Source organism: Myxine glutinosa, chromosome 8, assembly GCF_964187855.1.
Source record: "Myxine glutinosa chromosome 8, kmMyxGlut1.1, whole genome shotgun sequence".
Taxonomy (NCBI): domain Eukaryota; kingdom Metazoa; phylum Chordata; class Myxini; order Myxiniformes; family Myxinidae; genus Myxine; species Myxine glutinosa.
Genome location: NC_136268.1, coordinates 24,789,085 through 24,813,466, shown reverse-complemented (window position 1 = coordinate 24,813,466; position 24,382 = coordinate 24,789,085). Strand labels below are relative to the sequence as shown.

The window sequence follows — 24,382 nt, the reverse complement described above, 5'->3', positions numbered from 1 at the left end:
CTGCGACTCACTGGGACTGACACAATCTGTCAATTTCCCGACCCGGATCTCAGTCAACGGAACATCTTCTCTTCTGGACTTGGTTATGACTAACTTCCCTGAAAATGTCTGCTGCTCTTCTTCTGCTCCGATCGGATCATCTGATCATGTCCTTGTTAAAGTGGACATCTCTCTGACCATCCTCAGGGAGCCTGCTCAGCGTCGACGAGTCTGGCATTTCACTCAGGCCAACTGGCACGGTCTTCAAGCAGCCATCAATCATCTGGACTGGTCTCCCATCTCTACCACCTCTGACATCAACTTATCCTGGGAATTCTTCCAAAGTAAATTGCTCTCTCTCATGCACAGATTTATCCCATCTCGTCTTCAGTTGTCATACCCTTCCTCCCGTCCATGGTACACGGAATCTTGTGGTGAGGCTGTTGCCCAGAAACAACTTGCCTTCGTCTCCTGGAAAGCAAATCCAACGGAAGGAAATCTCATTTCCTTTCACAAAGCCCGAAACAAGTGTGTGTCCACCCTCAGGAGAGCCAGGAAACAATATCTCTCCATTCTCAAGACCGAACTCTCTTATCTGTCTCCCTCTTCCAAATCCTGGTGGCGTCTGGTCAAATCCGTTTCTGGTGTTTGTTCCCCCTCCATCCCCTCCCTTACCTCAAACGGCTACACAGCTGACTCCGCACGTGAAAAAGCTGAATGCCTCAACTCTGTGTTTGCCTCTAAATCTTGTGTCCCAAACCCATCCCTCTCTGTACCCACCATACCCAGTCGTACCCTGCTGCTCCTGGACTCCGTGTCCTTTCCTCCTGACAAGGTGGAAAAGTTTCTGTCAACCCTCGACTCTGATTCTGCAACTGGACCCGACGGCATCAGCCCACGGGTCCTAAAATCCTGCTCTGCCGCTCTATCTCACCCTCTCTCTGTTCTCTTCACCCTCTCTTTTGCTCAAGGTCAACTGCCATCTGCTTGGAAATCAGCCAACATCACCGCTTTGCACAAAAAAGGTGCAAAAACAGATCCTAGCAACTACAGACCAATCAGCCTTCTCCCAATTATCAGCAAAGTCATGGAATCCATCATTGCTTCGGATATGAAATCTTTCCTCTTCTCCAATGGCTTGATCTCTGATCATCAATTTGGTTTCAGACCAGGTCACTCTACTCTGGACATGCTGCTTCTGCTGTCTCAACAATGGATGGAGGTCCTCAATGCCAAACAGGAAATTAGAGCTGTCTCCCTCGACATATCACGTGCCTTCGACACGGTCTGGCTCTGCTCACCAAACTCTCCTCCTTTGGTATCCATGGAAATCTCCACGCATGGCTGGCGGACTTCCTCTCTAGTCGTCGTCAACGTGTGGCCCTGAATGGGTTTCTCTCATCTCCTCTTCCTGTTCAGGCTGGAGTTCCCCAAGGCAGTGTTCTGGGCCCCGTGCTTTTTCTGGTCTTCATCAATGATCTCTCTGACTCTCTCGAAAATCCTCTCTATCTCTTTGCTGATGACTCCACTCTCTGCCGCTCCATTCCTCTTCCCTCAGATCGGCAGTCTGCTGCCTCCTCACTCTCTGAAGACCTGGACAAAATCACAGACTGGTCAAACAAGTGGAACATGTCTTTCAATCCTGACAAATCTCACACTCTTACTATGTCTCTCCGAAAAGATCGACTGGACAACCCTCCCATCTACTTTCTCAACAATCCTCTCCAAGAAGTTCTGTCGCTCAAGATTTTGGGTCTCACTATCTGCCATGATCTTTCTTGGGAAAACCACATTTCCAAGCTGGCCTCCAAAGCCAGTCGCCGACTGGGCATCCTCCGTCGTGCGAAGTCCTTCCTCGGCACACCTGAGCTCCTCACCACATACAAGGCTTTCATCCGCAGCTCAATGGAATACTGTTCTCCCCTATGGGCCGGTGCTCCTGCCTCACACCTAGCTCGGCTTCACGCTGTTGAAACCAAAGCTTTCAGAATTATTGGAATCTCCCGCGATGAAGCTATCTCTGAGGGCCTTTCACTCACTCACCGCAGGCAGGTAGGTGGTCTTTCTGTCTTCTACCGACTCCTCTCCGGCCTTGCACCCCCAGCTCTCTCTGTGCTCTGTCCCCCAAATATTCCTACAGGTCGCACAAGATCTGCCAGCAACCCTCTGATGGTTAAACTGCCGAAATCTCGGCTCTCCGCTCACCTTCACTCTTTCATTCCTCTTTTCTCCCGCCTCTGGAACAAACTCCCTCACTCCCTTCAATCCCACTCCTCCCTCCAGGTCTTTAAAACAGCTGTTCACCACCATCTCTTATCTTCCCCCATCCAAAACCTTGATCTTTTCTACCCCCGCTAATTCACCCCAGATCCACCTTGTTTGAAATTCCAACTTCTTTCCTGGAAGTCCTGGCAGTGTCCATATGTTTTATACCTCTCCCACCGCCCCCTTCCCATGCCCCTCCCCCCCCAAAGCCCTCGCCCTCTCTCAGATCTCTCGATGTCTCCATGTCTCTCGGTCCCTGCTCTCAAATGTTGTGTTTGTGTCCTTCCCCCTCTCTCCCCATCTTGTCTACCGCTCCCGATGTTATATGTTTTATGTGTCGGTTTGTCTTTCTGTGTGATTAATGTTCGCTCTTTCACGAGCCTCGATCTTGTATACAAAAAAAATAAAAAAATAAAAATAAAATAAAACCGTGTAGACGTAGTACTGCGCACAAACAGACAGACAGACAAACCAACCAACCAACATACTTGCCGGAATTTTTTCTGAGACAACAGAAACCTGACCCCTTTTTTCAGAAACCTGACCCCTGAAAACCTTTTTCTGAGACCCCCCCCCCCCCCCCACCAAAAATGGATGCCATTGATACAGCAAATTGTCCATTTCATCAAGATTAAAATTGACGATCTTGATCAAAGCTCGGGTCAATAGGATGAAAAGTGACGATTTTTCAGATGAAAAATGATGATTTTGGAAGGTTGAAGTTTGAGGGGTCATAAAAAAATAACTATGCTCTCATGCCAGGCGGCAGTAAGTCGGGCAACTCAAGGCTGGTTTCCTTTGATGTCATGCAGCTTTTGCGAGGATTACGGAGGGAGAACTGGATGTTTATAACTAACTAGCAGAAGTACCCGGCATTGCCGGGCGGGGGAGGGGAGGGGGAGGGGAACGGGGGGGAGGGGAGGGGAGGGGAACGGGGGGGGAGGGGAGAAGAGTGGGAGGGGGAGAGGGGAGAAGAGGGGGGGATGGGGAGGGTGAGGGATGGGAGGGGGTGAGGAGTGGGAGGGGGGAGGGGAGGGGGCAGAGGGGAAGGGAAGAGGGGGGGATGGTGAGGGATGGGAGGGGGAGGGGTGGAAGGGGGGAGGGGGAGGGGGGACCCGGCAGAAGTACCCGGCATTGCTGAACGGGGGGGGGGGAGGGGAGAAGAGGGGGGGAGGGGAGAAGGGTGGGGGAGGGGAGGGGGAAAAGGGAGGGGGAGGGGGGAAAGGGAGGGGGAGGGGAAAGGGGGGGGGAGGGGAAAGGGGGGGGGAGGGGAGAAGAGGGGGGGAGGGGAGGGGGAAAAGGGAGGGGGAGGGGGGAAAGGGAGGGGGAGGGGAAAGGGAGGGGGAGGGGGAAGGGAAGGGGGGGGCGGAGGGGGAAGGGGATGGCCAGTCAACAATGACGTTGCAGTTCTCATGGTCGGAGAACAGCACAACAATCGGACATAGTCCTGCATATTCGCAACAGCACGAAGCGGATTTTGGAGACTCACCGATCCTGTGACGTCCTCCAGTACCGGCGTTGCCGGGCGGGGGAAGGGAGACCCGTACATTCGCCCTCTCGACTCAAGCTCACTCGGACAAAAGCCTCGCACAAATTACACCGTGAAGGCCCAATGGTCATGTCTATGCCACAAATCATGGGCGCACTGAATTGAAAATATATAGAACGCTCATACTCCGTGAAAAGTGAAGCCGCTGTGTCGCCATCTTGGTCAGCACGACTCGACCAACTCGCTTCGCGGATCTCGTTTTGTGCGGCAAGAAACTGCTCCAATCGGTTATGGAAGGGTTGTGGAAAGACGTTTCACAGCTGTTTCAAAGACATTTAATTCATATCGCACAAAATCGATACAAAACACGATCGCATAAAAGGTGAAGCGACGTGTGACGGGATGGAACATCACGTGATCGCTCTGAGCGAATCAGTCTGGCGGCGGGAATGGAACATCACGTGATCGCTCTGAGCGAATCAGCGAGCTGCTCTGGAACCGGCTGAGATTAGCGGGTACTTCTCTGAAATGCGCTGAGGTAAATATGAATAAAAAATATGGATCGTCAAATATTTTGAGTTCGGCCATGTTCGTCCCACGCTCAATGGCCATGTCTATGTCAAATATCAAGCACGTAAGCCTCTCCGTTTAGGAGTCTATCGGTAACATTACACACACACACACAAACTGTGTTTTATATATATAGATATCTGGGAAATGCGGGCCTTGGAGAATGCTGTTGTCTCAGCACTGTGTGATGTCAGTGTTGATATCTCCACAAGGCCCCCCCCCCCCCCCTCTTGCCTCCTCCACCTTCCTCCTCCCAACCTCCTGCCTTGCAACTTCAAACTCACACAACCACCCCCAGGAGATAAACAACTGAAGACGATATAAATGATTTGTGTACAAGGATTCGGGGAGAAAAATAATGAGCTGGATGACTTAGTCCTGTAACCGCTGATGTGTTTAAGTATCCGTGTGTACTTGATGTCATCAAAGTCATGCCGAGATGTTTTTCTCCCTCTTCTGAAGGAAATAAATGCTTCATGTAAACCATGACAAAATGGAGAATTAAAAGTATCAATTCTTCCACACCACTGATAGGTTATATCTGGATTCGGACCTGAACCAAATTTTAATCAATTCATCCTTGTCGCCTACCCAACTCATCCACTAAGTTTCGTCCGAATCCGTCCATAACTTTTTGAGATATCCTGCTCACAGACACAGACAGACAAACAGACAAGAAGGCATCAGGCGGAAATCGAGAACCTTGAACTTTGACATATAGTCAAATATCATTGAAAACATAACCTACATCCCCCTTTGGTGGTGGAGGTTAAAATTGATCTTTTGAAATTGGTCAACAAAAAGGGTTTCGAAAGAACAAGATTATTCTTAAAGGGAAAAACAAATGAAAAGGCAACAAATCACCATGGTATCTGAATCCAGGAGCTGCACGCTGTCATGGGCCAGGAACATGGTCACGCTTTGAGACCAGAGGCGGCGCTCCACAGCCATCTGGTGCATCTTCTGAAATCCTTCCTCGGAGCTTGAAGGTCCACCCAGCACTCCAAAAGGAAATGTCACCAGGTGCTGGAAGGAAAAGTTAAAACAGGTTCAACCGCCATGCAGCGCCCGAAAAGAAATGACGTGCATATGTAACCGGTCATTCGTTTTTTGTGTGAAAAGTTTGAACAAGATCAGTAAATGCATGTCCGAGAAATGGTTGAGGACGTGTTCAATATAAGGTTTTTTTTACAAGTAAAATGGCCGCCAGTCGGCCATCTTTGATCGCATCGTGAAACAAAATGATGTGCATATGTTCACCGTCATGTATTGTCTTTGCGCCACGTATGAACAAAATCAGTCCATGCATGTCCGATTTATGGTTGCGGACGCATGGATGCATGCATGCACGGATGATGAATGCACGGATGCATGCACGCATGGATGCACGCAAAACCAAAGCGTTCAGAATCATTGGAATCTCCCGTGATGAAGCTGATTCTGAGGGCCTTTCTCTCTCTCACCGCAGGCAGGTTTGTGGTCTTTCCGTCTTCTACCGACTCCTCCGGCCTTGCCCCCCCAGCTCTCTCTGGGCTCTGTCCCGCAAATATTCCTACAGGTCGCACAAGATCTGCCACAACCCTCTTATGGTTAAACTGCCAAAATCAAGACTCTCTGCTCACCTTCACTCCTTCATTCCTCTTTTCTCCCGCCTCTGGAACAAACTCCCTCACTCTCTTCAATCCCACTCCACCCTCCAGGTCTTTAAAACAGCTGTTCACCACCATCTCTTATCTTCCCCCATCCAAAACCTTGATCTTTTCTACCCCCGCTAATATATCCCAAATCCGCCTCTTTCAATCCCTAACTTCTTTCCTGAAATTCCTAGTAGTGTTCATTTGCTTTATACCGTGTACCCCTCCCTCCTCCCCAGCCCTCCCCCCTTCCACAGATCTATCGACGTCCCTGTTGTTGTGCTTGTGCTTCCCTCTCTCTCCTCTCCTTGTCTCCCGCTCCCTTCAGTGTATGTTTTATGTGTCTGTGCATGCTTTCATGTTCAATGTGTTAACTCTTACACGGGCCTCGATTCCGAACACAATTTTTTTTTTTTTTTTTTACCATTTACTCTCACATTGCATGAAGACGTGTTCATGACCCCAAAAAGCATATATATGATGTGCAAAACAGAATGGCAGTATTTAGTTTGGCCCGATCAGGGATCGAATCCAAGACAAATCAATGGCGAGGGCAATACCAACTGAGATGTCCAATCAGGATGGTTTGTGTTTTTATATTTTTTTTTTTCCCTTTTTTTTTTAACAGCATCTAAGACTCATGGAAGAGTTTGTACATTTTAGAATACAGCATATGAAAGAGGACATTAGGAGATAACAATGCACTTTTAAATAAATCAGAAGGACGTTAAGAAATAATGGGGAAATCATCGCAGCAGCCTGAGGATTTTCAATCTGGGGTTTCACTGTCTCAGCATCAGAGAAGTGCTCAGACGGGGACAACAGGCTCACTAATTGGGGGAATGATAACGTATCTAAGTTACCAAATGTTACATGTTATTCTGTGAGACAAAGAGCTAAGAGGATGACATTCCTTGTGATATTGTATGTAAAAGGAGAAAAAGACATAAAATGTCATTGCCCCCGTGGTTTTAGTAATTTTAATGTACGGAGTTAAAGTCCGTCAGTCGGCCATCTTTGGTAGGATTACAAAACAAAGTCTTCTGCATATGTATACTCTCACGTGTTGTCTTTGTGTCAAGTTTGAACAAAATCGGTCCATGCATACACGTGAAATGGTTGGGGACACGTTTAAGTAACAAAATGACCACCAGTCGGCCATCTTATAAGTAAAATGGCCGCCAGTCGGCCATCTTTGATCGCATCGTGAAACAAAATGATGTGCATATGTACACCGTCATGTATTGTCTTCGTGCCACGTATGAACAAAATCGGTCCATACATGTCCGATGTATGGTTGCGGACGCATGCACGCACGGACAAATGGACGAGACCCAATCCACAAGCCCCCGTTTCGGACTAAGTCCAACGGAGGCTAAGAACACTTTGCACAATTCCTGTAAGAATGTAATATGAAGAAGACAGAACCTCAACGTTGAAACTTGACGTGTTGTCCAGTGATCCTTGATTCTTGGAATATTGCTTCCTCTGCACTGCAGGTCATAAGAACACGTGTAATTAACACACTTGAGAAAACTTTTTGGAGCTGTAAACAGATGTAGATGTAAACACAAAATGGCCAACTTCCGCAGACATATGTGTAAATATGACAAACTAAACACTAAACGCTAAACAAATGACAAACACCTACTCGAGCATTGTTACGGGGTCAACCTCGAGGGGAGCCCCGGCAGAAAGATGTATGGTCCTTGGGTGAAAATAAGTCGATCAATAACGAGTCCACACCAAGGGTTACGAACAAACCCCAATATATTCCCAAATCCCACACAGGAATCACAATGCGTTTACAGCACTTCCATACAATCCTTATCTATAGTATAGGTGGCGCCACCTTAACCCACAACAGTGTTGGCAACACTCACGGCCCTTGCCCCCAATGTCTCTGCACGCCTCCCAGGTGACGTCGAGTCGATCCAGCGATCGGGGAATCTAGGTCCGATTCCAATCCGGGGCTGGGAGTGGATACTCGACAACCTCAGCGAGGATACCCGACTTCGCAGGTTCCGCAGTAATCTGGCGCTCTCCTGACGCGCGGACTTCGGTTCACAGAGGCACGGTTCCCTTGTCCTTCACGTTCGGCGGCTCGGTCTCGAGCTGCAGTCTCAACTCTCAACCGTCTCCTTCCAATCTCTTTCGCGCGCCAGGCCCAAGGTGCGACCCGTACCCGCCCTCGTAGGCGTCGAGGCGAACAGCGCCGGGCGCTTGGTTCCTTCCAGGACCACACGGCACCTTGACACGTAACCGGCAATCAATCACCCCGCGCAGGTAACTCCTCTCGCCAGACGGGCTTTTCCAACTCCGTTCCAAAGTAGGTACGATCGCCTCCGCTCGCGTCGGATCTCTCGAAGCTTAAGATGGCCGCCCTTCCTTCTCCTCCTTCTCCGCCTCCTCCTCTTCTTCTTCTTCTTCACCATCCCGTTTCCGGTCTCGTTTTTCCCAGAAGGGCTCCTGACCCTTTAATCACAACAACCTTTAATAGAATATACATTAATAAGAAATGACCTGAATTGTAACCCCCATAAATAGTTCGGGAGCGTATGTAATCCCGTGGGATTTTGATGTTTATTTTGTATTCTTTGCGGGAAATCATTAATTATGATGTGAGTAAGGGAAAAAAATTTGGCACCAATTTTTTCGAGTGTTTGCATATTTTTTTATGCAAATTAGGTATGACGTCAAAATTCGTAAATAAAAATTAAACGATGTAAATTTTCTTTGCAAAATATGATACAAATTAAATTTTGTGGACCCTATGCATAGATTTTAGCAGACATTGTCTGTATTCAGTATCTTATCTATATAATAATAGCGTAAGGACTCGACTTTGTTATCCCTTTTACGCCGCACCCAGTCACCCGATGCCCACGGCACTAATGGATTTATGATCTACGAACCGCGCTCTTTGTTTATCACGTACAGACATACTCGAAAAATCTGAATTAGCCGACGTTAGGGCCCAAAAGCGTCCGATTAACGGCCGATACGATAACCTTGGTTCATGATAACCTTCAAGTGGCTGCATCAATGGTCAATTCAGCATGTCAAGAGCGCAAGTTTGACGAATTAGACAACCGACACAAGCAATTACTAGCTGTGGTAGATGTCTCTTTAATGGACAAGCTGAATGAATTTGATGCAAAGATGGAAACAAGTCATCCTACTTTCAAATTTGCCAGAGATTACATGAAATTTGTGGCTTGGATATGGATGTTCATTCGTGCAACACGGGAAGGCAATTGGAAATTGCATCTAGAATCGCTTCGAGCATTGTGTAAGTACTTCTTCACACATGATAGACAAAACTATGCCCGCATGGTTCCACTGTATTTGGCACAGATGGAGAAATTGGAAACAAATGATCCCGATATCTATACAGAATTCATGGCTGGCAACTTCTGCGTCTACAAAAATGAAGTCCCTTTCTGCGCAATAGGCCCAGATCATGGCATTGAACAGGAGAACAAAGTCATGAAGATCGTTGGAGGTTTGAAAGGGCTAACACAGCAACCGGCAGCTATGGCCAGATGGTTTCTGATTGCACCTGAGCTAAGTCGCTTGGTCAATGAAGCTGAACATTTGGTGGGTAAAGTCTCCCAGAGATCAGTAAGGCATCATGATTTGTCAGATGCTAAGTTGGAACGGTATGAGGATAATGTAGGCAAATTGAGAGAGGTGCTGAAAGTGAATGATCCATTCATTATTGAAGATGATGAGCTCATCAACATCGTCACACAAGCGATCATGCCAGAGGTAGTAAAACAGGCAGTAATACAGCGAGATAGTGTTGGAGAAGAGATGTTTGAGAAATTTGTTCAAGAGCGTCTTGTAAACCTAGAGCTGAATATCTGGAGTCCTATGAAGAAGGCAAATCTCAAGACTTGGAAGACAGCAAGAATGGTTAAGAAGAGCAAGAAAGCTGTCGCTGTTACAGCAATTAAGAATGAAAGAGCACTGTTCGCCCGCCTCCTTGTTGTGATACTGTCACGGCCAGATATTGACCTGAAGGAGAGCATCAGTGAGTTTGAGTTTGCAGAATATCCTCATTCACTCTTCACTTTTGATGGTATCTTGCAGTCTTGTGTTGCCAAAAGTAAGCTGATGACTATCTTGGAACGTTTGCCTGACCAACAGCAGCTTGTTGTTGCACAAGGAGAGCAAACACAGCATGGCAGAGTCACAATCATTGATGGAATGGCCGTGGTCCAGTCAATGGGGAAACCTACATGGGTGAAAACTTGCTACGATCTCGCCAATCACTTTTTGCATGTCCTCGATTGCAAATCTCAAGGATTTCATGAAGTTCATGTCGTTTTTGACCGACATGACATTCCTAACTCCCTGAAGGAAAGAACACGCAATTTGCGCCTAGGAGATCATAGAAGCCTTGCTTACAATATCTCCGATGAGGCAATCATTGAAAATGTGACGCTAAAGCAACTGCTGAACAACCAAGACAACAAGCAAAGACTCACTCTCTATCTAGCATCACACATCTTGAAGCATCGCAAGGAATCTGAGAAGATATATGTGACAACACTCAGTGAGGAATGCAAATCAAACAAGCTCATATTCGATCATCTGAACAGTACTCAAGAGGAGGCAGATACAAGAATGCTACTTCATGCTCTTGACGCTTTGCAGAGGGGGGCCACGTCGATCTGCATTCAGAGTCCGGATACAGATGTGTTAGTTCTCGCCTTGTGGTGCTACAAGGACTTGTGTCCTGCAACATCGATGCTTGTTGGAACAGGTGGTCTATGGCGAACTATTGATTTAGGTCCTATATATGATGCCCTGGGCAGTCAGAAAGCTTCTGCACTCCCTGGCTTCCACGTCTTAAGTGGTTGTGACCAGACTGGCACATTCTGCGGGAAATCAAAAATTTCCTGCTGGAATACACTGCAGAAAGCCGATGGTGATATTGTTAGAGCATTTGGCAACCTTGGAAACACTCCAAGCATACAGGAAGATGACGTCAGTGAATTGGAGCGCTACGTATGTCAACTCTACGTTCCTGGCACAACAATCTCTTCTGTGAACGAGATGCGTTGGTTCCTCTTCAGTAAGCGCCAGTACACAGATGAGAAATTGCCCCCTATAAAGGCCACCCTAGTACAGAAGATCAACAGAGCAAATTATGTCACCATGATATGGAAACAATGCGGCACTGCATCTTCAACTCTACCTCCACCAACTTCTCATGGATGGCGTCTGGAAGGTGACCGGCTTCTTCCTGTACCAACAACAGTTTTGCCAGCACCTCAGGCTGTGTGTGCTTCAACTAGTCAAATGTGGATGTAAAGGAAGTTGCTCTACGATGATCTGCTCATGTCGGAAGCACAATCTCAAATGCATCACAGATATGTGTACCTGCGAAGTAGCTTGTGAGAACAGAATTGTTAACATACATCCTGCAGGTGACGACAGTGACGATGATGATGATGATGATGTTCTTGAAACGTAGCTCATGCGGTCAGCTCCAGATATGTCCATTAGGGTGGGCTTCAAAAAATCAAAATGCAGATTTTCTCCGGGACATGGTCTATTTTTGTTCCTTTTGGTGTCAAAGGAAACCACACAAAATTTGAATGGAATCCAATAATATTTAGGGGTGCCACATCAGTGATGAATTTTCCCCCATGCAAAAATAGGAATTCCCATTTTTTGGGCTGTATATACACAAAATAAATACATAATTATATATATACATTAAATATAATATTAAAAATAAATATATAGTAAATATACATTAAATAATAAATATACATAAATACACATTATACATTATATATATACAATATATTATACATACAGTTTTGAGACCTCCTATGATCACTATCTGGGCAATTTTCATGCATGTTTTGTACAGGTTCCCGGGGTCAGGGGTACGCTTTTTTAGTGTGTAATATGTAGGCCTAACTTATTGACTGTGGCTCTTTTGTAGAGAGTGACCCTGTGGAGTAAGAATTAACAGGATTTTACCCACATTCTTGCTTATTTTGCAGATATGGCATGTGCTAGTACCAGTGTTTCATTGAAAACTCGGGCTCAGGATAATGTGTATCTCATTGGGTCCACTTCTGGAGATGCCATCAAAGGTGCCAAGCTCCCGACTGTGCATCAATCTCTTGTCCTGTTTTTCCATCACCTGAAGAAGGAGAATCGCACTGCCCGGGAGAGTGCAACCCTCACCATTGAAGAGGTTGTGAAGTTCTGGGAAAAAGCTCACCTACCTACAACGACGAAGCAGCACTGCATCCATCGTTTGGAGAGGCTATATGAAGAATGGAGGAGCCTCCAAAAAGGTGCAAAGCGGGGTGGTGCGACCCAAGAGAAAAAGGAAGCATCCTTCAAGGCCTCCTTGGAGAAGACGTTTGATCTTAGGCATGCAGATTCGGAGGCCATAATCACCAACCCCGAGGACAGGAAGTTTCTTCACGATCAATTCTCAGAGAGGAAGGCTTCAATGGGATCTGTAGACACTGTGTTGGAAGCAAAAACGTTCTTGTGTGTTTGAAAGATCAGCAGCCACGAGATGATTATCGTGAACTCCTAGAACTGACTGTCATCTACATGGGAGGAATCCCACCTCGTGGAATCCGGATCATGGCTCCAGGAGCAATGCACAGAGCCAGATGGATGGCAAAAGCACTATATTCACTACAGGTGTTCATGTTTCGGTCAGAGTTCCACTTGACACTTCGAGAGGTGAGAGAACTCCGAGCCTTCAACATTTTTGTCTGCCTTGTGTATGTACAGGCTTGGTTTCGGGCTCCACAAGCTATTGAGGCTCCCCTGAATGACATTAACCTCTTCAAGAAGTTGGAAAAGTTTGAACAAATCAATCAGAAGATGGCTCAGGCAGCCTTGAAGGCACTTGGCCGCCACACGTGGTACATGAGCCCAGTACTAGTGGCATTTGCATTCTTTGACACCAGAATTGACAAAGAAAGCAAGATCAATATGATTGAAGCATTTAAAAATGACGGTGAAAACCCCTCTCCAAAGAGACCAGCTATCAAACGAGGAACCGCCCTGTCAATCGCTGGCCTCATAACAAAACACACCAAGCATTTCTTCAGCATCCTAGGGACCCCAACTGATTGGATGGATAAGGATCCTGGTTCATGGGAGCAAGAAACCAGCTTTCAGGAAGCAAAGAAAGCCGCCAGTGGCTTAGTCGTGGTGAACGACAGGGCAGAAAGGGGTGTCGCATTGATACAAGACTACAATAAGCTCCTTACAAAGGATGAAGAGCAAAAGCAAGCTCTGCTCCAAGTTGTTGCTGCTCACAGGAAGATGTACCCCGATGCCAAGAAGGCAACAGTGGTGAAACAGGCCCAGAAATAGGAGTTACATTTCTCATTATATTTGGGTTTTTTAATATTATGTGATATGGTGTCTCTTCATTTTATAAACTGAACATTTGGATTGTTATCATTGAATTTGAGTTTTCCTAGCAATATAGTGCTATTTGTGCAGCTATTGTAACTTGTGTTTGCTAGAATACAAAGAAAGTGAGTGGAGGGTGGATTTTCATAAAACAAACTTCTGGTTTTGCTTTCGATCCATATATAGAAAAGTTTTGTAGACACCTTTAGTTTGAAGGCTGATGTGGCACCCCTAAATAAAATCAGATTGCTTTCATATTTGGTGTCTTTTCATTTTGGAACAAAAGGAACAACATAAAGCCATGTCCCAGTAAATATTTTTTTTAAATTATTTTGAGCACCACCCTAATGTCCATGTACTTATTTTTGGTTTCCTTGTTTTAAAACCATTTCATGTATAATGGCATTATTGCATACATCAAATGCATGGTGAACACTATATTACTATGACATCATAACTAATTTGCATATGATGGTTTGATAGGTCCCCTTGAATATAATGAAGATATATTGAAAACCCCAGCACAAGACTTTAGTAACAAAAGCAAAGGAAATACCTTTATGTAAACGGAAGCATGAACATTTTCCATAGGCTTTTAAAAGGTATGACATATCATACTTGAATAGAAAGCAAAACGATGATTGAGACATGCTTTTTTCCTAGTTTATATGTGATAAATATTAAACTAGAGGTATTGACACCATAATGTATGTATGAGAGCAGGAAAATTTAAAATAGCATTGTAGATGACAGCCAAAATGCTAATTTTTGCATTTTTTATGTGTATTCTATGGCGTCATAGTTCATATGCACAAAAAGGCAGGAAAAAGTGTTCGAAAAAATTGGCGCCAATGTTTTTTTGATTCAGTGGTCATCGTAGATTATATTCCAGTAGAAATTAGGAAATAAACATGAACGGCCCACGGGAGCCATTTTGGAGACATACGGCCCTGCACTAAAACCCGGAATTCGTAACAGCATCCTGTGGCTGGAATGGCGGACATTCCAGGATTGTAACCTGGATTGAATGTCCAGGATTAAATGGTGGTCCAGGATTGTAACCCCAGCCAAGAAACTGCTTCAGTAGAACCAAAGCTCTATGTTGTATGGTGCATCCAAATTCAGATCCAGCGATGTGATTGGTGCATGTTTATGCTGAAGGAGCTGCGCTCCAACGCGAGTCGAAAGAATTGACGCGACCAAAGACGGAATTCGTCCGAGTTGTTTTATTGAAACAAAACAGCTCAGGTATTCTCAAAAGCCCGTTTATCGGGCAGCAATATATATACACATTTATGCCCGGGCGTTTGCCCGTGAAAACCAAGACCGGGCATGCCCGGGTGTCAAGGGCGAGTCCTGGAAAGGCGAGTCTGGACATGCCCGGGCGTCCTGGACGCGGCCTGGCAAGTCGAGGCTGGGCGTGCCCGAGCGCTCTGGGCCAGCCCTGGAAAGGCGAGAGCGGACATGCCCGGACGCTCTGGGCGAGCCCTGGAAAGGCGTCTGGACATGCCCGGGCATCCTGGACGCGGCCTGGCAAGTCGAGGCTGGGCGTGCCCGGGCGCTCTGGGCGAGCCCTGGAAAGGCGAGAGCGGGCATGCCCGGGAAAGACGAGACCGGGCGTGCCCGGGAGGTTCGGGCGTGCCCGGGAACAGCGAGTCCGGGCATGCCCAGGAGAGGCGCGTCTGGGCCCGTCCGGACGAGCCCGGCATGGCGATCGCGCCCTGGCCGCGTCCTGGCAGGTGCAAGGCGATTGTGTACATTCAGCGGGAACCGCTACAATGCATAAATAAATATTGTTTAGGAGTTAAATAAGGCCAAAATAATGATCCAGGTCACTCCTTGTTACCCTCCCCAGAATATTGCATTTGGGTCCGTTTATTTGTCTGTTTGTCTGTCTGTCTGTCTGTTTGCTTGTTTGTCCGCACAGAACGTGAGTATGTTTTTCTCTGCAACCATTGGCCCAATTGTCAAGAAATTTTCAACGTAGGAGCACCTACACCTGTTTGACACCATAGGTCACATGGTACTTAGAAAGATACTGCCACACGCCATAGGCGGCGCCATCTTGGAAAAAGGGAAAATTTTTGCATCTCTATATCTCGGAACTCACCTAATGGAAAAAAGTGAAACATGGCTCATTGTCACGTACTCCCCATTGAAAACAACATATATTCATGATGATGTCATCAATGCCTTTATTATGACATTGTAGCGGTTCCCGCTGAATGTACACAATCGCCTTGCACCTGCCAGGACGCGGCCAGGGCGCGATCGCCATGCCGGGCTCGTCCGGACGGGCCCAGACGCGCCTCTCCTGGGCATGCCCGGACTCGCTGTTCCCGGGCATGCCCGAACCTCCCGGGCACGCCCGGTCTCGTCTTTCCCGGGCATGCCCGCTCTCGCCTTTCCAGGGCTCGCCCAGAGCGCCCGGGCACGCCCAGCCTCGACTTGCCAGGCCGCGTCCAGGACGCCCGGGCATGTCCAGACTCGCCTTTCCAGGGCTCGCCCAGAGCGTCCGGGCATGCCCGCTCTCGCCTTTCCAGGGCTCGCCCAGAGCGCTCGGGCACGCTCAGCCTCGACTTGCCAGGCCGCGTCCAGGACGCCCGGACATGTCCAGACTCGCCTTTCCAGGACTCGCCCTTGACACCCAGGCATGCCCGGTCTCGGTTTTCCCGGGCAAACGCCCCGGCATAAATGTGTATATATATTGCTGCCCGATAAACGGGCTTTTCAGAATACCTGAGCTGTTTTGTTTCAATAAAGCAACTCGGACGAATTCCGTCTTTGGTCGCGTCAATTCTTTCGACTCGCGTTGGAGCGCAGCTCCTTCAACATCATGATTAGACAAGTAGAACGCTTGATCTGATAAGTTTTAAATTTATTAAGCGTAATCTACACAAAACCTGTGTGGGACAATTAAATTGATGATGTCATCATCAGTCACGTCGTTCGGCAGCCATATTGGATTGAACATAAATCGATGTCGTCAATAAACCACACAAAGACAGCAGCTAATAAACACCATACAAAATACACCACACAAACACGTCCTGGTGAGGGTCTGCAATCTCTGATTGCTCTTTCTTGTATTTGATCTGTAATTTGCTGGTTTTGTGCCCTGGAAAAGGTGTTGCGTATCTAAATAAATGGAATAACCTCTGTTTGATAGACTCAAATGTGCATTTATTTGAGGGTTGTTCTGTAGACAAGTTGCAGTGTGTTCTGTAGACAAATTGTGCAAATGGACTTCCAACCCAACTTACAGTACAATGACTTGGAGTTGGGTTTCTGTGACTCGAACAACCCAGGATCACCTTGTCGTGAGGCACTACCAATGAGAAAACACAGTACAAGGTCAACGTCACAAACCTTCCCATGCCTGATCATGCTACCTTCATACACTCATGATAGTGATGTTCCTTATACAGTATTTCATCCCAACGCTGCTAATATTCCTAAATTCAGCATGTTGAACTTGTACTCTGTCCATACTTTTCATTCTCCCACAACATACCTAACCTTCCCTTCGCTGATGGGTTTAATCATCAGTATGTTGTACAACAGCACACTGTACTTCACAACACATTACATGTCTATCTGTGAGTGTCAATGAGGATGTAAAATGAAGTAGGACACATGAAAAAGGATCTTTTGTAGCACGTACAGTATAGTTGCTGTTGTCGTAGCTGAGGTTGTTGTTTGTGTGCTTCTTCCATGTACTTTTAGATTTTTTATATTGCTTTGAGAAGTATTACTATGTATAATTTTGTGTGCTCCTCCCATGTTCCATGTTCCAAAACCTTGTTGGTCCGTCTTACAAAAGTTCCTGTTGTCATAGAATAATAAACGTTACCGTTGGAACCGTTACATTAAGCTCACATTCCCACTTCATCTTCCTCAATCCCGGAAAGAGAGGCTTTATGGACATTCATTTTTGTTTTAAGTAAATAGATTATTATCTTTCCAAAAAAATTAATCGATTATTAGATTTCCAAACAAGTAAATCGATTATTAGCTTTCCAAACAAGTAAATCGATTATTAGCTTTCCAAACAAGTAAATCGATTACTAGCTTTCCAAACAAGTAAATCGATTATTTGCTTTCCAAACAAGTAAATCGATTATTAGCTTTCCAAACAAGTACATCGATTCCTAGCTTTCCAAACAAGTAAATCGATTATTAGCTTTCCAAACAAGTAAATCGATGATTAGCTTTCCAAACAAGTAAATCGATTATTAGCTTTCCAAACAAGAAAATCGATTATTAGCTTTCCAAACAAGTAAATCGATGATTAGCTTTCCAAACAAGTAAATCGATTATTAGCTTTCCAAACAAATAAATCGATGATTAGCTTTCCAAACAAGTAAATCGATTATTAGCTTTCCAAACAAGTAAATCGATTATTAGCTTTCCAAACAAGTAAATCGATTATTAGCTTTCCAAACAAGTAAATCGATTATTAGCTTTCCAAACAAGTAAATCGATTATTAGCTTTCCAAACAAGTAAATCGATTATTAGCTTTCCAAACAAGTAAATCAATGATTAGCTTTCCAAACAAGTAAATCGATTATTAGCTTTCCAAACAAGTAAATCGATGATTAGCTTTCCAAACAAGTAAATCGATTATTAGCTTTCCAAACAAGTAAATCGATTATTAGCTTTCCAAACAAGTAAATCGATTATTAGCTTTCCAAACAAGTAAATCGATTATTAGCTTTCCAAACAAGTAAATCAATGATTAGCTTTCCAAACAAGTAAATCGATTATTAGCTTTCCAAACAAGTAAATCGATAATTAGCTTTCCAAACAAGTAAATCGATTATTAGCTTTCCAAACAAGTAAATCGATTATTAGCTTTCCAAACAAGTAAATCGATTATTAGCTTTCCAAACAAGTAAATCGATTATTTGCTTTCCAAACAAGTAAATCGATTATTAGCTTTCCAAACGAGTAAATCGGTTATTAGCGTTCCAAAAAATAAATAGATTATTATCTTTCCAAACAAGTAAATCGATGATTAGCTTTCCAAACCAGTAAATCGATTATTAGCTTTCCAAACAAGTAAATCGATTATTTGCTTTCCAAACCAGTAAATCGATTATTAGCTTTCCAAACAAGTAAATCGATTATTTGCTTTCCAAACAAGTAAATCGTTTATTAGCTTTCCAAACAAGTAAATCGATGATTAGCTTTCCAAACAAGTAAATCGATTATTAGCTTTCCAAACAAGTAAATCGATTATTTGCTTTCCAAACAAGTAAGTCGGTTATTAGCTTTCCAAACAAGTAAATCGATTATTTTCTTTCCAAACATGGAAATCGATTATTAGCTTTCCATACAAGAAAATAGATTATTATCTTTCCAAACAAGTAAATCGATTATTTGCTTTCCAAACAAGTAAATCGATTATTAGCTTTCCAAACAAGTAAATCGATTATTAGCTTTCCAAACAAGTAAATCGATTATTTGCTTTCCAAACAAGTAAATCGGTTATTAGCTTTCCAAACAAGTAAATCGATTATTTGCTTTCCAAACAAGGAAATCGATTATTAGCTTTCCAAACAAGTAAATCGATTATTTGCTCTCCAACAATATTTTTTATAATTCAATGATAGCAGGAATTATTAGAAATAAAGCATAATACAAAGACACACAACACACACACACACACACACACACACACACACACACGCACACACACACACACACACACACACACACACACACACACACACACACACACACACACACACACACCTCCTTTTAGTAATACATGTCACACATTGATTTCCACATCTATCTAAACCCCATATATAAATCCCATTCTTTCCCTCACCATTCTCACCATTACAAAATCGCATCCCAAAAGACAACTTCCCCAAACAATGTAAACTCTTCTCACTGAGCAATTGGATGTGATATCATTTCTTCCAAAACACAAAGCTTACTTGTTCAGCAGGTTCGTTTCACCAAGGCTGGAAGATCTGTAGTTTGGAGAGTTACTGAACGGGTTAACAAAACTCATGGTAGAAGTTATAATCCCAGCAACGAAGTTAGTAAGGCTGTGAGAGGATCAAAAGCAGAAACAAATTGGAGGGAGAGACATGAGAATTGGACATGCAGCCACCAAGTCATTTAATTTATTTAATTACTATAACCTATTAAACAAACTGGAGACTTCATAGAACACCTTACCCCACACAGCCTTGAGAAAAAAGGGCATGGGCGGGGTCTGCGAGCAGCAAATTTGATTGGTCGAGATGATGTAAAATGCCATAATACAGACTTGGCATTTAATATGGAATATTTTTTTTGTGGGGGTGAACTTACTTTTCAAGATGACTTAGAACCAAAAGTTCATTGGAATTATGTTGAAATTATTCCAGATTTTGTTGGTGACCTTTAAAAGAAACAAAAACGACATTTGACATTTCGAAGCAAATAAATTGATCCTTGAAAGTGATGTAAACTGATATCGAACTCAATTCACGGACAGTACTGTGTTAAACTTCTGTACGTTTTCCAGAAGTATCTCTTTATTTTGCACATTAGCCAAATTTTTTTTCAACATAAACAAAAGCTAAATTATGACTGGGATTACGGACAGTAAAATTACAGTTCAGTACTTCGTGTAACCCCCACGAGCATTCGGGAGAGCACGTACACGTTGAGGCATGCTGTTCACGAGATTTGCCAAGGTTTGGACAGGAATCGCTTGCCATGCAGTGACAATAGCCTGCTGCAATTCACGCACAGAGGCAGGCTGTTGGTCCAAGTTGTCGATTTGATGCGTTAATTTTGCCCACAAGTTCTCTATCGGATTCATATCCGGGGACATGGCAGGCCACTCCATATGCTCTACACCACAGTCAGCAAGAAAGTGTTGGATCATGCGAGCACGATGAGGCCGTGCATTGTCATCTTGGAAGACAAAGTTTCCTCGAAAGGCTGCACAAGCAAATGGAAGCAATGTTTCTTCCAGAATGACGCTGTACTTGAACTGGTTCAGGTTTCCATTCAGAACAACCAGGTCAGTTTTGCCCCCTTAATGAAAAGCAGCCCAAACAGTCACCCCACCACCTCCAGCTTGGACTCTTGGCACTATACAATCTTCGTTGTGGGCTTCATGGACTTGTCTGCGCACTCGGACGCGGCCATCTTGACGATAGACCAGAAATCTAGACTCGTCACTGAAGGTCATGTGATTCCAGTGTCCTGGCTGCCATTGACGGTGCTCTCTGGCCCACTGCAATCGGCGCTGGCTGTGTTGTCTGGTCAGGCGTGGCTTTCTCAGGGGATGCCTGCCACGATAGCCTGCTTGAACCAGTCGTTGGTTGACTAGCCTTCTGGATACAGAACGCAACAACCCTTGTATACCCGACTGTGAAGCCAATCATCAAATGCACCTGTCCGTACATTTTGCCACGCCACCTGTGATATAATCCTGTTGTTGACTTCTTGCTGCGACAGACAAGCAGTGACATGGTTCTTTTAACAAATAAATCACCAAAGTGTAAAAGAAACTCACCAGATTGATATACTGAGTTAAGAAAGTAAACCCAAGTCAAGAAAAAAATATATAATCCATGTTAAATGCCAAGTCTGTATTTTGTCCAAGTACTGCCAAACGGAAGGGTTTTGAAAGTGCCAAAAGGCCATTTGTGTTCTTCGGTGTTCAAGTATATAATTGAATTGAAATAAAAGAAATATTTAAAGGTTGTCAAAAAAATTTTTTTTCCGGAAGTTTACCACAGTTGACGTAGCGACCTTTACGCCACCATATCTACCATGTTACATTTGTTCTTCATGCTTGTTGTCATTTATGACGTCCTTATGTCAGTTAAAAGCGCATCTCTCGCTGTACGTGATCGGTGCCAGTTATAATGTGACTATAGATGCTACAGTGGTATATATAGAGTCAGCGTGAGAGAAAGCCGTCGATCGATAAAATGTGATGAAGGCATAGATAGCAACGACTGGTAAGATGTAGTTATGCACTTATGCATAAGGTAGATTAGATTGATCGTTGGTTAACGAGGAACGTTTAAAGCGTTCCCGTAAACTGTGTGGATCACCGAAATGGGCCAGTGATTGTTGCCGAAACGGTGTTTTCAGTTTGGGTAGAAAATAGTTGAGTTGTATTATTGGATTCCGGGCTGAAGGAACCTTTGTGTTCATGTTTCCAATGTGCCTGGAAGGAATGACTACTCGGAAATCCCGAGCTCTGTATCTTTCTGTCTCTCTCTGTCTGTCTCTCTCTGTCTGTCTCTGTCTGTCTCGCTCTCTCTCTCTGTCACAGACACACACACACACACGCACACACACTTTTATCTTTCTCTCTCTCTCTCTCTCTCTCTCTGTCTCTGTCTCTGTCTCTGTCTCTCTGTCTCTCTCGACATTTCCTGATTGGTGCACAGAGGAGCGCGAGGACGAATGGTCGGAGGACCAGGTGTGCGTGTTGTTGAGCGAGGCTTTGCAAAGCAATACTCGTACGATTGCAACCCACGTTGAAGGTGCAACTTTGCCAGTACAACAAGACTCATTTGGACTGTGTGTCGGGCAGGATACTTACATCTCCGGAAGAGCGTGAGGACACCTTTGGAGCGCTGATTATACTGAAGGGCCGGCCTAGAGGATTATTCGTGCAACTCGAAGTGGAGCAGTAATCCAAGGCCGGCCATTCATTAGGCAGTCCCACTGTCCCAGAGGAGACTCGTGAGCGTCCAAGGGAACACTGCACGTGGATGCGGATTCGCACTGACCGCCGGTAACAGTGAATATTGTACCCACGTTTGCTACTGTACTTTTGTTTCAATACAGTTATTGTTTGAGTACTGCAAGTGCTGTCGTGTTCATTGTAGTGCGCCCACAAGTCACAGACACCGGCTGACAAGTCCCCTGGTAGATAAAGTAATGGTAATTCTAAAGATACTGTTTAGATTTTGATGATTTGCATGTGATATGATTCAACGGATGTTTATATGAATCGTTTAAAATAAAAAAAGCCTTCAATTTCTGATATTTCTGATATTCGCCACAGTCCCACGATCGATGTTTCTCTACGTGAATGTACCCGTTTGTTTGCGAACAGGTACGTTTTTCATGGAAGTCCTTCACGAACTTGCTGTCCATGTCTGACGTGCGACTGAAGGTGCTACAGGAATGTGAAATTTATTGGTTTCATGCTTTAGCATTCACCGTATCTGCATTGCCTGTTTGCTTCCGGCCTCCCACCCGTGCGTAGCACGGGTATTTCTCTAGTCATCAAAATCTAAACAGTATCTTTAGAATTTCAATAAAAACCACATTACTGTTCATATCGGTAAATATTATTCCATCGTGTTTCACATCGTGATCGATACACCATGATTGTGATGATCGTGATCGTGAATCGTGATCGATAATCGTGTTCACAATCGCTATGTGATGTCATATGTACTCCCGATACGTGTACCAAATTCCCGATACGTGTAACTGTACCAAATCAACAGTTAAAAGGATTTTGAGCCGATAGCTGTTACGGCCTTGGCAAGATCGATGGAGACAGCGATCTGTTAGCGTATTCACCGCCCAAATAGCTATGTGGAATTCTCTCATGTAGAGATTGAACGTTACGGCTGTTACGGCCTTGGTAAGATCGATGGAGACAGCGTTTATTATGCTTTTAATGAAGGACACTGTCTCAAGCCCCAGTCCCCATCACGGATGGGGCTCAGCGGTTTACCCGAGCTTGACGGCGAAGGGCAAGGTACATGCTGGCCCGTCCAGTGTAGCGCGCGCGCGGCCCCGGACATCGAAGGGCATTAAACGTTCATTAAACATTAAACGTTCATTTATGTCCATCATGTCCATCATCATTAAACGTCCATCATCCATTATGTTTTGCACTCTGTCAAAGCGCCTTTGGGCTTCATGAAAAGCGCTATACAAAATAAATGAATTATTATTATTATTATTATTATTAAAGGATTATGAAACGAAAACATTACGAAATTACGTTCACACCGTCACGTCAAACACTACCGTGAACACATCGTCACAATGAGAACATCGTCACAATGGACGTTATGCGAACGTGAATGTTATGGGGGAGTCAAAACCTGAGAATACTGGAGACCAAAGCTGAAATTGGGAAAACTAAATAGCCTATTCTACTCCTGGAGATCCCAGGATTACCCACCTAAAATATCGTTTCGATCGGTTGAGCCGTTTTTGCGGTACCTTCGAACAGACGGACGGACATTTGGTGAATTATAGTAAGATGTACATGTATGTAATTTGGAATAGTTTAGATGTACACCATACAACTAATTGTACATTGCTATGAAAAACGGGTATGTTTTACATGCATACTCTTCCATTGCAAGTCTGGATTACAATTTCTGGGCCTTTTATATAATTACAATTTAATTGTGCATATGTATTTCTCCCGGTGCGCCGACATGAAAAGTTAAATTACTTTTTAATTTTCATATTTAAAATCAACATTTCTGTCATTTGTCAAGATGGTTTGAAGGCAATCTTGTTATAATAATAGGAATTTATATGGCGTAAATTGCAGGAGCTTCTAAGCGCTTAGAAAAGAGAAGAAAGCCAACGAGATGAATATACAAATACAAATTATACAAGAAGAAAACCTAAGATATAATCAGATGTAGGCATTTTCAAATAAATGAGTCTTTAACAGAGATTTGAAAATGTTCACATTGTCGGCTTTATGTGCATGCATGCTCGTCAAGAAAGTAAGACGCAAGAGAGCAAGGTAGTCCAGAAAATGATAGGCACTTCCTGTCCCCTCTTTCCCTTTTATTCCTTTTCCGCCTCTCCTCCCCACATAAAACTACATTTCTGAACAAAGATTATTGCAATAAACAAAATCCGATTCTTATCTTTGACGAAAATAAAATCATATCAAAAGCGAGGGACACGGTGCAAATCACAAATTACACAATGTAGGCACTCAAATTTTGTACTAGGTTACGCACAATGTATACACACTAGCGGGCAGTGCACTTGTGCGTGGCGCAAACA

General features: G+C 44.5%; 1 protein-coding gene across 1 annotated transcript in view; it reads right to left on the bottom strand.

Moving 5' to 3' along the window:
- The window catches only part of LOC137432158 (epidermal growth factor receptor kinase substrate 8), a 68,656-nt gene that overhangs the window by 39,369 nt on the left and 4,905 nt on the right, over nucleotides 1-24,382 (bottom strand). Inside the window, exons 2-5 of the mRNA XM_078783939.1 lie at nucleotides 19,300-19,413; nucleotides 16,614-16,678; nucleotides 7,366-7,430; nucleotides 5,168-5,329 (exon numbers count right to left, since the gene is read on the bottom strand). Of these exons, the coding sequence (XP_078640065.1) occupies nucleotides 5,168-5,329; nucleotides 7,366-7,430; nucleotides 16,614-16,678; nucleotides 19,300-19,376 (369 nt within the window). The 5' untranslated portion in view covers nucleotides 19,377-19,413. The remainder of the gene's footprint in view (nucleotides 1-5,167; nucleotides 5,330-7,365; nucleotides 7,431-16,613; nucleotides 16,679-19,299; nucleotides 19,414-24,382) is intronic.